Consider the following 3,114-nt stretch of genomic DNA (forward strand, 5'->3'; position numbering starts at 1 on the left):
TGTGTGTATATAAGGTGGCCCAAAGTACCTTTACAATTATTCAACTATCTCTTTTGCATTCATATATTAACGGTTTGGAGCTTAACTGTATAAGAAATATGAAACCATTATTCTATGCTAATTTAGTTAATTTTGTCAAGATCCCTTTTCAGTTTGTAAGACAGAAATTTAAATGTAATAAAATGTTTTAAAAGAAATTCAAAGTGCTTACATAATAACTGTAACCCTACTTTTGAGCCACCCTTTATATATATATATATATATTGCAGTTGGCAGTATATAAGACATTTTCATGTAAGATGCACTTTTGTTTTACAAGTATATTTTGGGGGATAAAAAAACAAATTTTATTTGTTTTCTCATAGATTTATTGAAAAATATTTTAAAGTGGTTTCTCTCTTCCTCTCTGCACCCCTCCCTTTTCCCTCTCACTCTCTCTCTTTCCCCCTCTCTCTCTCTCTGTGATTGCCTAAACATGACAGAGTGTACAAGGTGTCAATCGTCTCAACAAACAAATGAAAAAAAATAAAGAACTGTTAACTTAGCAACCATTTTTCTCTATTTCCTATTTCCTTTCTTATGCTGTCGTCTATGACTCTCCAGGAGATTGAAGAGTCACAATGGAACTCTTGTACTGAGAGGTCACGTATGGACTTGACACCTTTTCAGGCTTCTAACCCAGGTGAGATGGCACAACTGAAAGAGGACACTCAAGACGTTGTCAAATCTCAACTCATAACTGGATACACAGGTATGCCACTCTGTATTCTCCCCTCTCTCTCTCTCTGTCTATCTATCTATCTATCTATCTATCTATCTATCTATCTATCTATCTATCTATCTATCTATCGGTCTATCTGTCTATCTATCTATCTTTGTGTGTATATATATATATATATATCATTTTTCATTTTCATTTTATCTAGTTTCAGCTCATGAGCTGTGGCCATGCTGGGGCACCGCCATTATATATATATAGATAGATAAATAGATAGATAGATAGATAGATATATATATGTATGTATGTATGTATACACACACACACAAACACATACATACATACATACATACATGCATACATACATACATACATACATAACATATATGCATGTATAAAGTTAAATAATGAGGGTAGAAATTAATATTAAACACAACTGGGACCCTAAGTAAGGCATGTGTAAAATTTGAATGAAATTGGTTGTGTAGATCTGGAGTTTTAGGGATTCATACAGACACACAGAGAGACAAACATTCTCATTTATATATATATATATATACGCTCTTTAATGCTTTTGTTTCAGTCATCTGAATGTGGCCATGCTGGAGGACTTATTTCTTAAGCCTAGTATTTATTTTATCTGTCTTTTTTGCTGAACCACTAAGTTACGAGGATGTAAACACACTACCACCTGTTGTGAAGTGGTGATGGGTGTACAATACAGACACAAAGACACACACACACATTGATACATATATATACATATACAGCGGGCTTCTTGCAGTTTCTATCTACAATATCCACTTACAAAGCTTTGGTTGCCCCAAGGCTATAGTAGAAGACACTTGTCCAAGGTGCCATGCAGAGGGACTGAACCCAGAACCATGTGGTTAGGAAGCAAGCTTCTTACCACATAGCCATGCCTGTAAATATGTACATATAATTTACAATATATCTATCTCATACTTTTAGGGTATATACCAAAATTATCATTTATATACGGAGATACTTATCCAAAAGGATCTGGGATTTCCATGAATATTTTCAAAACTGAACAAAAAGAATACAGACTCAAGCAGTCTCTTTTGGAGAAACAAACCAGTCTTCAATCTCCGTTGACACCAATTACTTCAGAAGAATTGATAGAAAACAAACTTCGTGAATTCATTGGTAATCGCTCAAAGAAAACTTTTGCAAGTATGTTTCATTTATATATGTATGTATTATTTTTCTCTCAATGGTTTTGATAAACCTTACTTTTGAATTAATTATGTATCTTAACCTTTTAGCATTCACATTATTCCGTCAAAAGCAAAAGGGAATGTGGAGTCTAAGAACAGAAACAATTCCTATTATAAAAGGTGCATTAGGTATGATAAAAAAATATTCAGACAAATACATAACAAAAACACTAGGACTTACAAGTATATATAACATACAGAAAATAGCACTACTGGGCACTGCACACATCCTACGTAAAACACTTTCAATACAGTAACCATAAGAGCATCACAGCAAACCACAGCACAAAGGCAAAGTCGACCTCAGCAGAGTTTGAACTCAGAACATAGTGATGGGCAAAATACCATGAAGCATTTTGCCAGATGTGCTAACGATTCTGCCAGCCCACCGCCTAATGATAATAATAATAATAATAATAATAATAATAATAATAATAATAGTAATAATAATCCTTTCTACTAAAGGTACAAGGCCTGAAATTTTGGGGGGAGGGGGTAAGTCGATTACATTGACTCCAGTGTTTCACTGGTATTTAATTTATTGACGCCGAAAAGATGAAAGGCACAGTTGACCTCGGTGGAATTTGAACTCAGAACGTAAAGACGGATGGAATGCCTCTAAGCATTTTGCTTGGTGTGCTAATGATTCTGCCAGCTCAGCGCCTAATGATAATAACAATTACAATACACTCAACAGATTAGGCTGTTGGAAAAGAAAAGAATCCTAACATCGGGCTACAACAAGTAACCTGAGATGCCAAGAACCCTCCTAAGTATCCTAGCTCTCCCTAATAACACTGTTTTCTGCAGCTGTACTAAACTGGGTTTTATGCCTATTTCCTCTGTCCCTCTGTTCAGATCTTTACGGATAGTTCCCAATGCACCTATGACAACTGAGATACATTTTACCTGCTCTTTCCATAGTCTCTGTAATTCAATGGCTAGGTCCTGGTACTTTACTATTTTTTCTATACCTTCTATTATTATTATCATTATTATTATTATTATTAACCTCACTGTCCCTCTATGTTTTGTGTTCAGCCCTGGTGGCCAATAAAGAAATTATTATTATTATTATTATTATTATTATTATTATTATTATTATTATTATTATTATTATTATTATTATTATTATTATTATTATTATTATTATTA

At 33.7% G+C, this 3,114-nt stretch overlaps 1 protein-coding gene across 2 annotated transcripts in view; it reads left to right on the top strand.

Moving 5' to 3' along the window:
* LOC106873503 (protein FAM166B) overlaps positions 1 to 3,114 on the top strand; it is a 16,999-nt gene that overhangs the window by 9,682 nt on the left and 4,203 nt on the right. For both annotated transcript variants that reach the window (XM_052975738.1, XM_014920888.2), the window contains exons 3-4: positions 604 to 751; positions 1,691 to 1,915. In XM_052975738.1, the coding sequence (XP_052831698.1) occupies positions 604 to 751; positions 1,691 to 1,915 (373 nt within the window). The remainder of the gene's footprint in view (positions 1 to 603; positions 752 to 1,690; positions 1,916 to 3,114) is intronic.

The sequence above is a fragment of the Octopus bimaculoides genome, chromosome 22 (genome assembly GCF_001194135.2).
Source record: "Octopus bimaculoides isolate UCB-OBI-ISO-001 chromosome 22, ASM119413v2, whole genome shotgun sequence".
Taxonomy (NCBI): Eukaryota; Metazoa; Mollusca; class Cephalopoda; order Octopoda; family Octopodidae; genus Octopus; species Octopus bimaculoides.